Genomic DNA, 18,163 nt, shown 5'->3' with positions numbered 1-18,163 from the left:
ACAGCATAACCCAAGGCTGAGCCTTGAAATTCTGCTGCGGATTTCCATGTGAATCCACACATGGGTTTAGATTCAGTAAGTGGGACAAATCATACCATTCAATATCTTGTCACATTTTTTTGCAAATTGAGTTTCTCAAGGATTTTAATTTAAACCCATCCTGATTTCATGCTGATTCCACAACAAATCCATGTGTCTTCCACATCCCATTGCTGTCAACCTCAGCTTAGAATTTTTGCCATGGATTATGAAGTGGATCTGTGTTGAATTTTTCTGAAGAGGATTTTTACCATTTGAACATACCCTTATAATGCTCAACTTAGTGCACCTCAATCAGGCTGCTTAACCAACATTAAAAGTTATCCATTATCTACAGGATAGAGGGAGACTTTCCAAATGGTGAGATTCTGAATTCTGGGATGCTCACTGACCCAGAGCATAGGGCTCTCAAAGGTCCCTAAATTAATGGAGCAGCAATCAAGCATGTCTACATGACACTCTACTCATTTTAATGGGACTGCTAGTTCAACTGGTCACCGGAAGTCCCATCAAAATGAATAGAGCTGTGGTGAGTATGCGCCACTGCCATTTTATGTCATTTGGAGACCTTCAGGAACCATGTAATGGAGATCTTGGGCTCCCAGCAATCTGCCCCCTACTGATAAGAAAGTCGCCCCATATCCAGTGGATAGTAGATAACTTTCAATGTTGGCACAATCGCTTTAACTCAGAATATCCTAATATGGTATATGCAAATGCAATTTCTAAACTGGGCAATCCCTTTAATAGCTACATCCTCCTACAGTAATTTGGAAATGAAATTTTTATGCAAAGTTCATACAACTTTTTATGTCAAAATAAACACTTAAAATGCAAAGAAACATAATTTTAAAAAATCCTACAAGTCTCAAGCAGTGCTATTGTTGTGTGTTTGTCTTAATTCTACTTGATAGGATTCTGTGTGAAACTACAGAGATTCACGTAGATCTGTGTGTTTCATGAACAAATTTGAGGAAACATTATGCAAAATGTAACATTGTTCTGGTACGAATTGCACCTTAGTAACTCAATGGGTATTCTAAGTGGAGAAGTCTCGTCTTAAAGGGGTTGTCCCGCGCCGAAACGGGTTTTTTTTTTTTTCAACCCCCCCCCCGTTCGGCGCGAGACAACCCCGATGCAGGGAGGTAAAGAAAGCTCACCGGAGCGCTTACCTGAATCCCCGCGCTCCGGTGACTTCTCTACTCACCGCTGAAGATGGCCTCTTCCTCCGTGGACCGCAGCTCTTCTGTGCGGTCCACTGCCGATTCCAGCCTCCTGATTGGCTGGAATCGGCACGTGACGGGGCGGAGCTACACGGAGCTACACGGAGCCCCATAGAAGACTGCAGAAGACCCGGACTGCGCAAGCGCGGCTAATTTGGCCATCGGAGGGCGAAAATTAGTCGGCACCATGGAGACGAGGACGCCAGCAACGGAACAGGTAAGTATAAAACTTTTTATAACTTCTGCATGGCTCATAATTAATGCACAATGTACATTACAAAGTGCATTATTATGGCCATGCAGAAGTGTACAGACCCACTTGCTGCCTCGGGACAACCCCTTTAAGTAATAATGATGATTAGAGGTCATCGTAATATGGTTCATAGATATTGGCCAAGGATGGGAATACTATCTCAAGTGTAACTTTGGTATGTATGTTGCATCATTTCAGTAAACGGTATTGTAAAGTTAGTGATGTAAAATTAGACAACAAAAAATAAAATATTTGTGTGAAAGACAAAGAAGGCCAGCTCTTCTTCACCATCTGAGGGTTCTGCCCTAGAAGTGTCATGGATGGGGATTCCTCCCTATTGCCCTGCCCCTATATGGCCATGTTGCTAATATGGCTAGTACCAGTCTTCATACCTTGATACGTGTCTAGTGTGTAATGTTCCTAGACCACCCCTTACCATCGCCAAGTCAAGTCACATCCCTGGTGGTCATTTTAGTGCCAGTCATGGCCTAGAAGCCATTTTAGAAACTGTTGTAACAATACCTTCGGTTGCCACCCAAGCGCAATCTTAGCTCTACAGCAGGCACAGGCTGGCTTCTCGCCTCCCATCGATGTACCTTTTTACATGGCATCCCAATGCTTGCACGGGTAGTAGTGCACACCACCAATTATCGGTGCCTTCTCTGAATTGCATAGAAATATTCAAAACCCCTCCTTTCTGGCTGCCCCCCTCCCCCCATTATATCTTCCCTGCAGCCTGTGTTAGCAACCATCTCATGCCATTTTGCCCATCATTGTGCTTAAATTGCCCGCTCATATAATTGTTGCTGGAAAGATCTGGTGTGTGTGCGTGTGTGTGGGGTGGTGGGGGGTGAATCCTTTTATCCTCTCATTCATGCAGTTTGTGTCCCTCTATGTTATGAAGCAAGTTCATGCATAACCTGAGGAAAAATTCTCATTAACACGTGTCTGTCATATGTGACAAAAAAACACTGTTTGTCCTATGTGTCTTGATGTTACATTGTCTGTCTTAACACTGATATAGTAACATAGTATGTAAGGCCGAATGAAGACAATGTCCATCTTGTTCAGCCTGTTTAAGCTCCTTGTTGATCCAGAGGAAGGCAAAAAAAAAAACCAAGAGGCAGACGCCAATTAGCCCATTGGGGGAAAACTTCTTTCCTGACTCCCTAATGACAGTCAGACTAATCCCTGGATCAACCTCTACTTGTTCCTACCTGTCTGTATACCAACAACCCACTGGTCACCTAAAAGTTATATCCTGATGTTTGCTGTATGTATTTGTCTCCTTCATACAAGTGTCAGGTAGTGTCTGCACTGAGGGGACAGGTTACTGTGGGTGACAGCAGCATTGATACGGATCAGAAGATAGCAGACAGCAGTAAAGAAACTTTCAGAGAGAGAGAGAGAGAGAGAGAGAAAGGATTATTACGTGATAATTTGATATTCTTGGGACAGTGCAAGAGTGTTATTTTGTCACCTTGGAAGGAATATAGGAATAGATGTTATGTATAGGACAAGGAGAAAGGGAAAAATAGAAATCAGTTAAGGCTCATTTACACGGGAGAAATGTCAGGCGATATTCATCCCTGCACATACTTGCTCTCGTGCTGCTGCATAAACGATGGGTGATGAGCTGATCACTCATCGCTCAGTGTAAATAGCAGCCGTTCAGTACTGAACGGCCACTATGTTAGGTCAATGGAGAGAGGCAGGGGTGTACAAGGAGAGAAATCTCATTTAGCCTCCCAGACCCCTGCCTGCCGCTCTGTGAGCAAGCCAGCACTTCTAGCTCCCGTTGAACAGCACAGGAGCGAGGACACGCAGGGACGAGTGTCGGGCATCCTTTGCCTGACTTTTGTGCCATGTAAATGGGCCTTTAGTCTTTGGATAAGACAGTGAAAAAGAATGTAGACTACATCAGCATTGAATGGAGTTATACTTACAAATAGCTTGATGAGATACAGGCTCTGTGGTATGGCTAAATTTACAAATGGCTGAAGAATGCTTGATTCTTTTAAAGCTCTGATAGCAAAATTGCAGTTCGACCTCCCCCCACCTTTCAGCCTAACAGAACTTGTAAGACACTTGCACCGAGATAGAGAAGGGAGGAGAGAATGTGTGTTGACCTTGTAATGTAAAAGTCTGGTAGCAATACTCAACTTGCGTGAATAAAATAGAAACTTGTAATGAAAACAAACATGAATGAAGTGAATTACACTGTCTTACCATAAGCATATGTAAATAGGAAGTTTAATAAGAAATATACAGGAGCAAGGAGGTGTTGCTGGACTGCATGCTGCAAATTGGCTGGGGACAAAGGACTGTTAAACAAAGTTTTACTGCTAAATAAAATAATTTGTGTATCATTCATCAAGATTGAGACATGATTTCAGTGGATAGATATATCCAATTTCAGGTGGTTTTAGCGCCTATACTGCTTTAAAAATCATTTGAGCTGGCAATTTTTTTTACATGCAATAGACCGTAGCTTCATGCGTGTGAATATCGCTCATTTACTGGGGCAGCTGTGCTTTTTTAAAACCACCTGAGATTGGATGAAATAATGTTCAAGTGAACTTTTGGGCCCGATACATGGGCCATGTAAACAGCCCTCATGTTAGGAATGGTTTTCAGCTCTATATTTCTATCCATTGAAATCATGTCTCAATCTTGAAAATAGGGATGACTAATACACAAATTATTTTATTTAACAATTAAACTTTGTTAATAGAGATGAGCGAGCATACTCTCCGAGCTTGATGCTCGTTCAAGTATTAGGGTGCTCGAGATGCTCGTTACTCGAGACGAGCACCACGCGGTACTCGTCTCGATTAAATGAGCACTGACCATTGAATTCAATGGAGCCGGCAATACAGCTGGCTCCATTGAAAGCAATGGGCTGCCGGCAATCTCAGGATGAATTTTCGGGAAGGGCTTAAAAATATAAGCCCTTACCTGAAAATCATCCTAAAATGTGTAAAAAGTTAAAAAAAAAATTATGTCAGCATAAAGATCGTTCTCCTCTGCCACAGCTGTTACAGCTATGGCAGAGGAGAAGGATCTTTATGTTGGCATAATTTTTTTTTTTTTTGCTGACAGTGGGGGGGGGGCACTCTTGCCGCTATTGTGGCTTAATAGTGGGACCTGGGAGCTTGAGATGCAGCCCAACATGTAGCCCCTCACCTGCCCTATCCGTTTCTGTGTCATTCCCATCACTTTCGTGAATTTCCCAGATTTTCACAAATGAAAACCTTAGCGAGCATCGGCGATATACAAAAATGCTCGAGTCGCCCATTGACTTTAATGGGGTTCGTTACTTGAAACGAACCCTCGAGCATCGCGGGAAGTTCGACTCGAGTAACGAGCACCCGAGCATTTTAGTGCTCGCTCATCTCTATTTGTTAATCAAAGAATGTACAGCCCTTTGAAGGATCCAACAATTCAGCTGCAATGTCTCTCCGGAGTATCACTCCATCAAATGTTTTTGCTAGAGTTTATTTGTGATAATGTCTTCATTCGTAAGAGGTTGGATGCAACATTCATTGTTAAACCATTAGTTTGATTCAAAAGAAGGTTGTAATGTCAGATTTTTAGTTTATTATTTTGTATCATTTTATTTAGAAGAATAACTGTTAGTGAATATTTTTCAGAGTTTTTCTCCTTGAGTTCAATCTGTTATCTATAATACTTTGCCAGCATAGCCTCTCAATAATCTTGCTTACTTTTGTCTATCCTCAGTATAGAAGTAGTTGTATAAACACTTCTTTGATACAACTATCTCTTTATTCACTCCAAGTTCCAAATTTTGAAGTGTGTTCAATAACTAAAAATTGGTTAACTGGTTGAATCTGAAACCTACAAGATCCATGAATGATGCCTAAAGTTATGTCCCTTTTATGCCGGTAAATAATCAGCTGAGCAGGGCACCAATCAACCAAAAAGCAAGAAATCTTTTATGTGGCTGAGAAAAATGTGATTAGCTGCACATTTCCCTATGTAAAAAGGGGATGCGCTGTTAACAATAATGAAAGAAATATGAGGGATTATAATGAAAGAAAGAGAAGGAGAGTATTCAAAAAAATCTAGAAAAGCTTGAACAGTGGGTGGCAATTAACAGAACGGTATTCAACAAGGAGAAATGCAAAGTCCTACATCTGGGCAAGAAAAAAGCACATACGGAATGGAAGGAATTGGGCTAAGCAGCTGCACATGTGAAAAAGACTTGGGTATACTAATAGATCATAGACTGAACATGAGTCAACAATGTGATGCAGTAGCCAAAAAGGCAAACACAATTCTGGGATGTATTAGGAGAAGCATAGAGTCTGTGAGCTAATTATCCCCCTCTACTCTTCCTTAGTCAGACCTCATCTGGAATACTGTGTCTAGTTCAGGGCACACCACTTTAAAAAAGATATAGACAAACTGGAGCTGGTTCAGAGAAGAGTTGCCAAGATGGTGAGCGGTCTGCAAATCATGTCCTATGAGGAACGGTTAAAGGATTTGGTAATATTTAGCTTGCAAAAAAGAAGGCTGAGAGTAGACTTAATAGTTATCTACAAATATCTGAAGGGCTGTCACTAAGGGTTGAGCGAGCACACTCGTTTAAGGCTGCTACTCAATCGAGTAGTAGTCTTATCGAGTAACTGTCTACTCACCAAAGAAGCATGCAGGGAAGGGTGGCGGGGTCCAGCGGGGGGGGGGGGGAGCAAGGGGCAGCGAGGGAGAGAGAGAGAAAGATCTCTGTCACTCTCCCCCCTCCCCCCCCCCCCCCGCCCCCTCGCATGCTGCTCGGGCGAGTACACAATTACTCGATAAGACTGCTACTCGATCGAGTAGCAGCCTTAAACGAGCATGCTCGCTCATCTCTAGCTGTCACAGTGCAGAGAGATCAGCCCTATTCTCATTTGCACAAGGAAAGACTAGAAGCAATGGGTTGAAACTGAAAGGTAAGACACAAATTAGATATTAGAAAAAACTTTCTGACAGTGAGGGTGATGAATGAGTGTAACAGGTTACCATGGGAGGTGGTGAGTTCTCCTTCAATGGAAGTGTTCAAACAAAGGCTGGACAGATATCTGTCTGGGATGCTTTAGTGAATCCTGCACTGAGCAGGAGGTTGGACCCTTCCAACTCTACCATTCTATGATTCTATGAGGGATGAGTGATCATCAAATTACTAACAACCACTTCACCGTGAGTATGTATGTTTGTGTGTGGGTGCTTCTCATGCTCTGCCCCTGGTGATGTCATTGCTCCATCCCTGGTCACATCATTGCAAGTCCTACAACATATATAAAACACAGAGCCTGACTGACAGAAGAACAACACAGTTAGGGGGCTTAGAAGGGGAGGACAAAAATAACAAAATGAGAATACCACTAAGGTGTTATTATCTCAGACACAACTCAGCAATCCTGACAGAATACACTAACCTAACACCACCAAAGAGATCCGATGGGCTGAAGGACCTGCGGTGACATCACTGCTGTGGGAAGAGCCATTCTGCAGTTTGGTAGAAAGTACTGTATACTGAATAAACCAACAGCAGCTACTAGGGCCTGTGTGGGTGGAGTCAGAGGTCACATGACCAGGGGCTGATCACTGTATCCAGGAGTCTGCTGTGCTGGTGATGTCTGGAAATCAGCAAGGATGTACCACAGCTGTCTGTGTGGTGTGTGTGAAATAGGATGCATGTAGTACAGCTCTGCATGTAATGTGCTGTGTGTGTCATGTGTGTGAATCAGAATGCAAGTAGCAGAGCCGTATGTATATTGTGCTGTGTGTGTAATGTGTAGAAATCAGCATGGATGTAGTAAAGCTGTGTGTGTAATGTGTGTGGTCAGCATGCATGTAGTACAGCTGTGTGTAATGTGCTGTGTGTGTAATGTGTGGTAATCAGGATCGATGTAGTAGAGCTGTGTGTGTAATATACTGTGTGTGTTAAATGTGGGGTCAGGATGGATGTAGAAGAGCTGTGCGTGTAATGTGTGGGGTCAGGATGGATGTAGTAGAGATGTGTTGTGTAATGTGCTGTGTGTGTAAAGTGTGGGGTCAGGATGAATGTAGTAAAGCTGTGTGTGTAATGCGTGGGGTCAGAATAGATTTAGTAGAGCTGTGTGTGTAATGTGCTGTGTGTAATGTGTGGAATCAGGATGGATGTAGTAGAGCTGCGTGTGTCATGTGGGGGAATCAGGATGGATGTAGTAGAGCTGTGTGTGTAATGTGTGAGGTGAGGATGGACGTAGTAGAGCTGGGTGTGTAATGTGTGGGAATCAGGATGGATGTAGTGGAGCTGTATGTGTAATGTGTGGGGTGAGGATGGATGTAGTAGAGCTGTGTATATAATGTGCTGTGTGTGTAAAGTGTGGGGTCAGGATGGATGTAGTAAAGTTGTGTGTGTAATGTGTGGGGTCAGCATGCATGTAGTAGAGCTGTGTGTGTAATGTGTGGAAACAGGATGGATGTAATAGAGCTGTGTGTGTAATGTCCTGTGAGTGTGATGTGTGGGGTCAGGTTGCATGTAGTAGAGCTGTGTGTATAATGTGCTTTCTGTAATGTGTGGAATCAGCATGGATGTAGTAAAGCTGTGTGTGCAATGTGTGTGGTCAGCATGCATGTAGTAGAGCTGTATGTGTAATGTGTGTAAATCACAATGGATATAGTAGAGATCTGTGTGTAATGTGTGGTAATCAGGATGGATGCAGTAGAGCTGTGTGTGTAATGTGTGGGGTCAGGATGGATGTAGTAGAGCTGTGCTGTGTAATGTGCTGTGTGTGTAAAGTGTGGGGTCAGGATGGATGTAGTAAAGCTGTGTGTGTAATGTGTGGGGTCAGAATGGATTTAGTAGAGCTGTGTGTATAATGTGCTGTGTGCAATCAGGATGGATGTAGTAGAGCTGTGTGTGTGTCGTGTGTGGGAATCAGGATGGATGTAGTACAGCTGTATGTGTGTAATGTGTCAGGTGAGGATGGATGCAGTAGAACTGTGTGTGTAATGTGTGGGAATCAGGTTAGATGTAGTAGAGCTGTGTGTGTAATGTATAGTGTGAGGATGGATATAATAGAGCTGTGCATATAATGTGCTGTGTGTGTAAAGTGTGGGGTCAGGATGGATGTCGTAAAGCTGTGTGTGTAATGTGTGGGGTCAGCATCTATGTAGTAGAGCTGTGTGTGTAATGTCTAGAATCAGGGTGGATGTAGTAGAGCTGTGTGTTCGTCATGTGTGGGAATCAGAATGGATGTAGTAGAGCTGTGTGTGTAATGTGTGGGGTCAGGATGCATGTAGTAGAACTGTGTGTGTAACATGCTGTTTGTGATGTGTGTGGTCAGGATGGATGTAGTACAGCTGTGTTGTGTAATGTGCTGTGTGTGTAAAGTGTGGGGTCAGCATGCATGTAGTAAAGCTGTGTGTGCAATTTGTGGGAATCACGATGGACGTAGTAGAGCTGTGTGTGTAATGTGCTGTGCATGTAATGTGTGGGGTCAGGATAGCTGTAGTAGAGCTGTGTGTGATGTGTGGGGATCATAATGGATGTACCATGTAGCACAGTTGTGTGGCGCATTGAGCCACCAGAAACACTGGTACTATAATTTCCTAATAATTACTAGTATTAACATACAATTTACATGGGCCTGCATGAAGGCTCTTTATACAAATATAAAGATATAGTCTGTCTGTGCTAGTCATGGAGCTTAAAATGAGCCATGCAAAAAGATCCTGAGTAAAAATGCTGATAATACTGGTGTGCTTTTCCTGTTTAATAAGCTTTTCACGTTCAATATTAACAAATTTCATAAGCATATAAATTAAAAGTTATGCAGTTTTTAAATATGCATTGGGGAAGATTTACTGAGCCCTTCATGCCAGTTTTCTGGCATATAAAAGTCACACATATTGTCATTGTTTTGGTATTTTACACCATCGCCACCAGGGCAGGGTATAGTATTAGGAGTGTGGCAGCTCGTGACTTGTCACATTAACTATAACTTAGACCTGAAACTGCGGCAAATTATAGCTAAATTCTATAGACAACTAAAGAGTGGACATCTCTGCCTCTGAGCAGCACCAGAAAGTGGTTGTTTTCTGGTTTCTATTGAACATATTCTTAAGAAATTCAGCCCATTTGAAACCCCAGACTTAGTAAATTTTCCCCTGTGTCTATGGATTTACTACCAAATCAAGCATTTGGAGAAAGTGGATTCATAAGGTATTATATAACAACTGTTTTACAGGTAAATAATATATCAAGTACAAAATATAATTTTATAAAAACTACAAATGCAGAGCTAATATTTATATACTCCTGCAAAATAATCATCACCATCATCAACATACATAGAATTCCTTTAACATAATCTAATTTGTAAATTAATATTGTTTGGAATAACATTCATTTTAGAAGTACATTTTATTTCGCTAGATATAACCGTATACAATATGTATATAATACTATGTATCTACAATATACATAATCAAGTATTGTTAAGCATCAATCTAAAATTCTGTGCATAGTGTTTAGTGTACATTTCATAGACGAAAATGAGAACAAAGTGCAATAACACTCCAGTGTGAAATATCACATACAGCATTTACAATACATAGAAGAAACACATAATATTTCTTACATTTTGATTACATTACAGGCACAAAATGAAGTATTTATATACAGTTGATCATTATAAACATATTTACTTAAAACTAGAAGATATTCTGTGTCGTCAATACTTATATTACAGAGTACATTATATTACAGTGAATATAACATACCGCTTGTATACTGTGTGTGACAATGGATTCATAATGTCATAGGTCTAATAAAATCTGTCATTGAAAATTCTGAAATGTCATCAAACTGCAGATGTTATTTGTGTTAGACCAAGTTCATTTGTCCCACCACTTCCTTGAGGTGTGTAAGAAGTCATTTCCACGGCTAGTCATACTGGCTTGGTAGTCCGCTCACCATCCCGTGTGTAGGCTGGATCCTGAATAGTGTTTCCAACCCTGCTGTTTCCTTGCCGATCCAATCTAAGTTTTGAAGGAAAGCAAAAGTCTTTGAAGCATCTTTTGAAGTTTTCATCCAGGAACGCATATAAGATAGGGTTCAAACTACTATTAGTGTAGCCCAAAGCAATGCAAAAATAATAGATTGAGCTGACAGCAATGCCTTGTGGTACATCTACAAGGGTTTCAACCAACACAAAAATATGAATTGGTGTCCAGCATATAATAAACACAGCTACCACAACCAGCACAAGTCTCGTAATGCGTCTGAGATTTCTGTCTTTTTCCCGAGATCCAGAAAGTAGACGAACGCTCTTTAACCGGAGGATCATCAAGGTATAACAGATTGTTATAATAAACACAGGAATGACGAATGCAAAGATGAAGACGCAGATTTTCATCACTGTATCCCAGTACCAGTAAGGAGTAGGAAATTGAAGGGCGCATTCTATGACACCTAGAAGGTTAAGAAGAAGATTCAGGTCAATTAGATTTCCAGAAAGTAACATGGCGGTGTGCTAACCCATCTACAGACCTTGGGTATTTTAGGTGCTCATTTAACCGGAAACTATTTCAGTTTCATATATAATGAGGTATTTTTGGTAAATGTGGTTTTTATTGATAGAGAGGTGATATTTTATCTGCTGTTGGCATTCATGCGCACAAGCGTCGGGCTGAAAAAGAGGTCTGAAAATTGGACAGAAATAACACCCATTCAATTGAATGGGTATATGCCCATTGAGTGTTTTTTACTCGGTCGAATCTGAGTAAAAAAAATTGCAGCATGTGCCATTTTTGTTCAATTTTCAATGTGTGGTGTTCAGCACATTGGAAACACACAGACATGATGTCCGAGTGCCGTCTGATGTCAGTTGCATCAGAGAATCTTGGGCGCAACCTTTTAAATCGCCCATGTGCATGTATACTTAGAGAAATTATTGTGTCTTGTCTCTCTCCGAAGAAGAACATAACAGAATATCAACAACTGTATAAGCTCCATTCCACAACACCGAGTGGCAAAAGACTTCCTAATATCAACTCTGTATCCCAAGTAATACATGCAATTAGCTTGTACTTTTTCCTTCCACTTTCCAAAAACACACTACCTGCTTATGGCTTAAAGGACATTTGTACAGACAAATTTTGTAAAGAAATGTTTAACATCAAACATTTTTTAATAGGAACCTAAAATTTTGCAGTTTTCAAACTGACCGCTGAGCCCCATAATAGGTCCCCACTTCCTGTTTTCCACAGATCACTTTTATCAAAGGGCAAGATTACAAATAAAAAATGGGTCTACCATTATACAGCTGGAGAAATTACAGGTTTAAACCACTAACTATAAGTAATAGTTCTACCACACTGACCTCTTCACATGTCGCAGAGCATGCCCATAACACACCCACAGAAGTCAATAGGTTGTTTCCTAGCTTAGGGTGGTTTCACATTTGGAACCTCCAGTGTTTTTACTCCTGGCTGAAAGCCGGGCAAGTGAGTGAACCGAATGGACCCAATTATAGTCAATAGGGTCCTTCTGCCCTGTTTGGTACTGTCTAAAGATGGGGCTATTTGGCCACTGGGATGTCCTCAAGCGCAGATGGGAAACCACCCTTAGTTTTCTTACACAACAGCTCAGACAAGATGTCTGCCCAATAATTATGTAAAGCAGAATTAAAAACATGGTGCAAATGAAAACATTAGCAAAACATAATATGTTTCAGTGTATTTTTTTAATTATTAAAATCAAGCAGGTGATACGTTGCCTCTAACAGTATTAGATACATTATCTCTACAACAAAACTAATGCTTAAGAATCTAATAACTGTTTTTGCATTGTAAGGCTGCTCTCACGATACCAATAGCCCAGCATTTGAGGATAGGTCATCAATAGTTTTACTCAGAAACCTTTTTAACATTGCTAACGCCGGCTGCAGGACAGAATTAGAGAAGAATTGACACTTAATTCTGCAGGACTAAGGTGCAGTGACAGCAGGGGATGAGAGGAGGGGGGCCAGAGGTACAAAATATTTAGGTAACTAATACTGGATGAAGGTGCGGGGAGAGGGGGATTGGAGAGACAATGATGAGCCTATTTTTTGTTTTGTCTTGTCTTGTTACCCAAGATGTAAGCACTGATGCCAGGAGTTCAGAAGGTGATACTGCAGCTTTCGATTGGCCACAGCCATCAGTTGATGTCTGGCAGTGAAGGACAGCGATGGAGCAGTGCAGCAGGTTTTTGGTGCCCAGGGAACTGAGGACAGGTGAGTATATGTTATTTTATTATTTTTTTTAATTTTATTGCATGCCTAGACCCTAAACCTCTTTATATTCAATCCCCACCACCCCTTTAAGTACCAAGTAATTGTCATCATTGCTTTGCAAGAGTTATAACTCATTGATGTAGCCATATGATAGCTTGGCTTTTTGGGACAAGTTGCATTCTTTTAGTAGCACCACTCTGGAGTCCATATAATGTATTGTATAACTTTTATTACGTTTTGGGGAGGGGAGATGGAATCCCCCCCCCACCCCCACCCCCCTTCCCAGGCATTCTACCATTCTTTTTGGGTTTTGTTTTTACAGCGTTCGCCATTCAGTAAAAATAAGTTGATAATGTTCTTATCTGGATCAGGACTATCACTGTGATACCAAGTTTATATATATTTTTACTACTTTTGCACAAAAAAGCAAATTTTTAAAGAAAAACAATTGAATTTGCATTGCTGCATTTTAAGACCCATAGCATTTTCATTTTTCCAGCAACAGAGCTGTGTCAGGTCTTGTTTTGGGGGGAAGAGTTGTTGTTTTTATTAGTACCAGTTTGAGTTACTTGTCACTTTTGGATTGCTCTTTATTGCATTTTTTTGGTAGGTGAACAAAAGAAAAATAGCAATTCTGGAGTTACTTTTTTAAATTATTTTTACGGCGTTCACCATGTGCAATAAATAACAAAATGTTTTCATTACCTGGGTCATTACAAATGCGATAATACCTATCATTAAGTAAATGGGGCACGCCTGTGGTGCTCAGAACGGCTGCTATGAATAATATTCTGAGTATAAGCACAATTGTGCTCAGACATGAATATTGAAGAGGCTGCAGTGCACCATGCTCCTACATCATCAGGGGCCCCGAGCAGTGGGCCCCCATGATCAGATATAGATAGTCTATCCATTTAAAATTCTGGTTAACCCCTTTAAGGGCAAACTTATTTGAGGGCGCCACTGTTACATGAGGAGGCACTAATTGGTGGCTTTGTTACTTTTAGGGAGCACTATTACTTTTAGGAGGGAAAAGGGACACTATTTTGGTCTCAGTTATCTCCTTTAGGGAGCACTATTACTTTTTTGGGCACAAAAAAGGTACTGACCGCTGCAGTACGGGTAACAACAAGATGGGGAAAGTGTACAAAGATGAGTTGCAGAGGTCTTCATAGCATTCTGGGCCCAGGCAAAGAAGAAAAGCCAAATGTACAAGTGCAATCAGAGGAGACATAAATTGTGATCACTGGAGGTAACTGCACTAAAATCACTATCACGAGATAGAATTGCCTCTGTGTTTAAGACCGTTTCCAAACTGGCGTGTTTTTGTCACATTGCAACAGTGGTACAAATTGCATGTTTGTAGAGCCATTCTTTCCTATGGGTTCTTCCACATGAGCAATGTTTTGTAGCCTCCAACATAGCAGAATACAAAATCGTGGCATGCTCTATACAGCCGCGATTTGCGAGGTTTTGTAGCCTATGTTTCCCTATGGAGCCTTCCTTTCTGTTGTATCGCATCAGACCGTGTTTTCGTGTGGTGCAATGCAACTTTTACAGAAGAAAATCCTACTGTAAAAGCACTAAAATACGCCCCGGCTATATAGAAAACAACAAAATACATACATCACCGAAGAAGCTCTGTCAGTTTCGGCGTGTCTTCTCCTTAGTCCTCGGCAATTGTCTTCAGGCATTTCTCCCTGGTCAGGGATTTGTAAATCCCCGCCTCCAGGAAGCGCTGGTTCTGATTGGCTGAGCATCATGTCCAGGGAGAAATGCCTGAAGACAATTGCCGAGGCCCGAGAGAAGACGTGCCGGAGTTGACACCACTTCTTAGGTGATATATGTGGGGTGTTTTTATTTTTTTAAAGCAGCTAGGGATTATTTTTGGGGTAGGGCTTATATTTCAAGGCACTCCCCACCCCCCTCTCCCAAAATTCCTTGCACGCTGTGCTGCAAAGTCGCGTTACTTAGGGATCCACTTAGGGATCTGGCAGATTTTAATAAAAAGGAATTTTTTCCTTGGCATCATTAGTCCAAAACCGTTCCAAGAATCAGGAGAACAATAGGTATAAGCATCCACCCCAAAATACATCTCTACCTGAAAAAAAATAGTTCCATAACCACAAAAAAACCCATGTCAATCCTGGTAGGCATCCCTCTACCCCCAAATGGACAGGAAAAACCACAATACTAGTAAATAGATTCACAGGATCACAGGGCCCAAATGGCTCCCCTCCCCCTGTGGGGTACAACACACCCAATAGACATAAGAATACTGATACTGTTTATAAGAGTATAGATACAAATAGGATTAATAATAACAATAATAGGGATAACACCCATAACAAGTTGATAAACCCTTCAGACAGTTAGTCAACCACGGTCCCCCGTTCCATCTGCATCCCGACATATGTCCCCTAGTCATTTCTACACACCACCATCCTTTTTGTATTCTAGAATAGAGAAGAATCATATCAAACTATCCACCAACACCACAAAATCTGGTACCATTACAGCAGAAACAGAATTAGCACAACAAGCCAATACTGATTCTTTTTTAGGTTCAAGCCATAACCATTCCAACATTCCCCTGGAGTCTGTGCCTTTAATAGTCCCCAAACTTCCAGTAGTATTAAATCTATCCCTTACTTCCCCATGTCCAGCCAGCATACCACCTTTACCAATAATAAACTCCAAAATAACTCAACTGCATTATCTGATATTCACCACAACGTAATCACAGAAAAGGGCTGAAAGGGTAAAAGGGGAAAGCAAGGAGGAAGACAAAATATCAAAAAAAAAGAAATCTAAAACCCTCTCCCCATCCCTAAAACTATACAAAAGGATCAGTGCCAGAGGTTGGGTATACCTAATTAATCCAAATAGGACCTGAACGAATCAGAAGTTAGCCTACTGTGCAAAGGATTATCCTTTTGCCCATCAAAAGCACCAGATTTACACCAGTTGTTCGTTGATCTTCATAAATTTATTAGAAGCTTGACATTTCAGCATCATTTCAATCTCCAAAATGTGTTACAAAATATCAATAATATCAAGAGAATGAGAAACATTTTAATTAGACAACCCCATTTCATCAGGTCTGAAACCAATAAGCACATTTTACCCCCTTGAAGGTAGGGGAGGCTGTATTGACACTTTCTACAATCAAGTATTGCAGGATTTCACAAAATTATGCAATGACCATAGTAAAACCTTGCTCAATTTAAATCAAACACAAAGACAAACTTTGAAAGAATTATCTGACAATATGGAATTAGAAATTAAGAGCGCGGACAAGGGAGGCGCCATTGTCATTCTAGACAGGTCCTCTTATGAAGCAGAGTCTCTACATATATTAGGAGATACTAAAAGTTATATTAAGTTAACAGCAGATCCTGTAGAGGACATTAAAAGAAAGTTATATGAGATGATTTAATGTACCCCTGTTTGAAAACTGTTTGTCGAAAACGGAAAAGGATTTCATTTGTGTGAAAATCCAAGGATGCCATATTTTTACCTAGTACCCAAACTGCGTAAAGACCCAATGGGTCCACCTGGGTGCCCTATTATTTCGGGCATAAACTCTATCGCAAGCAATTTGTCGGAATTCATAGATCATCATTTACAGCGATATGCTTGTGGATTGCCAGCATTTTTATGTGATACAAACCATGTGTTGAGTGCTATTAAGGAAATAGTATGGAGTAAGTCATATCTGTGGATGACTCTTGACGTTACATTTTTGTATACCTGTATCCCCCACGATAGAGGCCTAAAGGCAGTGGAGCTCTTTTTAGATGAAGATCCATTAATGCCCCAGCATGGGTGTTTTTTACTGAGGGCTATTGAATTTATATTAAAAAATAATTATATTAGGTATCAGAATGATTTTTACCTCCAGACCACTGGAACGGCCATGGGGACGAAATTTGCTCCCAGTTTTGCAAATTTGTATAGGTGGGCTTTCAAAAGACAGGTTAGAAACAAACACACAAGATAGCTGATTCCATGCTATTTTCCTTGTGGAAGGGTATTGCTGCAGTCCATCTCACATGCGTGCTCATGCTGGGTGCATGGTACTGTATGTGAAACAGCCAAGGTTTTACTCAGGTTCAGGCGCATGCACTGTGGTGTCTGCTCTGGTGTGCTTGCTGGGCGGTCAGCCATTCGAGCGTGCGGTAGTATCAGAGTGGTGTCCAGTCTACCATCAAGTCTGGACGTCATTTATATTTCATATGAATATTGTTCTAACATCAGTCTCCTGTTGAGACAGGCTAGGGTATACTGCTGAAATGCATAGAGCCAGAAATAGAGTCACTACAGCAATAAGTTGGTACCAATTATCAGTTTACTTCCTTTGATATTGATATAAGGACTTATATAAATGCAAGACTACCACTTGAATCAGAGTATTTAGGGACTCACTTATGGGAGATATAGAGAATGACAGCCCTGTTTAAGGAATAGAATTGTAAGGGATCATCTGTTTGAATAACTGAGTGGCATTATGAATGTGAATGGGCATTACTTCTTCTTTTGATTCCTTCATGTGAGACAGGAACTGACCTAGGCAGTCACATGTCATAGTAGTTTTTGATTTATTAACTTTAATTTATTTATTTATAAAATTAAAGTTATGTTTTATCACGTTTCTATTCACCTACAGACTTTTCCATTCTCATACAGTGAATACAGACCATAGCCGTCAATAATTCCGAACTTTTAAGTATAAGCAGTGGATTAACTAAAAAATGTAGGAGACAATTGTAATCTATTAAACCAAGAGCGTTTGTGTATTTAATGTAAATTTTTTAGAGATGAGCGAGCATACTCGTTAAGGGACAATACTCGAGCGAGTATCGTCCTTTTCGAGTACCTGCCTGCTCATCAGAAAAGATTCAGGTGGCGGCGGGGGGCGGCAGAAGAGGGCGGGGGTGAATGGGGGGGGGGAGATCTCTCTCACCCCCCCACCGCTCACCATCTCCGACACCCAAAATCTTTTCTGACGAGCAGGCAGGTACTTGAAAAGGACAATACTCGCTTCAGTATTTTCCTTTAACGAGTATACTTGCTCATCTCTTAAATTTTTCACAGAAGGTACATTTTCCAAAACAGGACAGTAAAAAAAATTGTAATTTTTCCCAGATTACAAAAGTTTATTATTCATAATATAACAAGAAAAGTATTTAACTGTAAAAAAAATATTCACTGGCTTACAAAATGCAAATGAAGACTAGCAAACTCGTAACTTTTTTTGACGGCAATAAATTATCACACATCAATTATTGCAAATTGTATCTCAATAAATGAGCCAGATGAAGAAAACTAATTAAAGTGAAGACAAAACTAAATCAATAGCACGATGCGAAAGAATAGTA

At 40.8% G+C, this 18,163-nt stretch overlaps 1 protein-coding gene across 2 annotated transcripts in view; it reads right to left on the bottom strand.

Annotated features, from left to right (window-relative positions):
* Positions 1-10,397: 10,397 nt before the first annotated feature.
* Positions 10,398-18,163, bottom strand: part of OPRK1 (opioid receptor kappa 1) — a 74,884-nt gene continuing 67,118 nt past the window's right edge. Inside the window, exons 3-4 of one of the 2 annotated variants that reach the window (XM_066579011.1) lie at positions 11,885-11,890; positions 10,398-10,978 (exon numbers count right to left, since the gene is read on the bottom strand). In XM_066579011.1, the coding sequence (XP_066435108.1) occupies positions 10,455-10,978; positions 11,885-11,890 (530 nt within the window). In that variant the 3' untranslated portion in view covers positions 10,398-10,454. The remainder of the gene's footprint in view (positions 10,979-11,884; positions 11,891-18,163) is intronic. The other variant, XM_066579010.1, reaches the window with a different exon arrangement.

Source organism: Eleutherodactylus coqui, chromosome 9 (assembly GCF_035609145.1).
Source record: "Eleutherodactylus coqui strain aEleCoq1 chromosome 9, aEleCoq1.hap1, whole genome shotgun sequence".
NCBI classification, from domain to species: Eukaryota; Metazoa; Chordata; class Amphibia; order Anura; family Eleutherodactylidae; genus Eleutherodactylus; species Eleutherodactylus coqui.
The sequence above is the reverse complement of the archived record's forward strand: the minus strand, read 5'-3'. Positions and strand labels throughout refer to the sequence as shown.